At 64.7% G+C, this 484-nt stretch overlaps 1 protein-coding gene across 1 annotated transcript in view; it reads left to right on the forward strand.

Annotated features, from left to right (window-relative positions):
* The window catches only part of LOC104489967 (SH3-containing GRB2-like protein 3-interacting protein 1), a gene marked incomplete at both ends in the record, with an annotated part of 16,474 nt that extends 16,192 nt beyond the window's left edge, over positions 1 to 282 (forward strand). Inside the window, 1 exon segment of the mRNA XM_010132188.1 lies at positions 8 to 282. Within this exon segment, the coding sequence (XP_010130490.1) occupies positions 8 to 282 (275 nt within the window).
* Positions 283 to 484: the final 202 nt, after the last annotated feature.

Consider the following 484-nt stretch of genomic DNA (forward strand, 5'->3'; position numbering starts at 1 on the left):
AAAAAGGGGGCTCCCCACCGGCGGCAGCGGGCCGCCCGGCCGATCCTCCTTCAGCAGCCGAGCCCTCCCGCCCAATCCCCTCACCGCTCCACCTGGAAGAGGTTCACAAGAAGGTTTCCGAGCAGCCTCACCTTAAGGATGATAACTTGGAGCCAGTCGCCTCTCCCAAAGATTTTGGGCTGGGACAAAGAGCGACTCCGCCTCCCCCTCCGCCACCCACCTACCGCACGGTGGTCTCCTCACCTGGACCAGGCACCAGCAGCGGCACGGGAAGCACCAGCGGTACGTCCCGTGGCCTTGGGTGTGCTTCAGTGTGGCCGTGACCGCATCTGCTGTCCCCTCCCGCCTGCCTGTGCCTGGTTGTGCCCGGCGCCCGTGCTCCTACCTGGTCATCTTGTGCTTCCACGTCCAGCGTCTGTCCTCAGCCTCCTGTGTCCTCTCCCCTGCTCCTTGCTGAGTGTCTGATGGCTCTGACAGCCTTTCC

The sequence above is a fragment of the Buceros rhinoceros genome, unplaced genomic scaffold (genome assembly GCF_000710305.1).
Source record: "Buceros rhinoceros silvestris isolate BGI_N320 unplaced genomic scaffold, ASM71030v1 scaffold30782, whole genome shotgun sequence".
Classification (NCBI taxonomy): Eukaryota; Metazoa; Chordata; class Aves; order Bucerotiformes; family Bucerotidae; genus Buceros; species Buceros rhinoceros.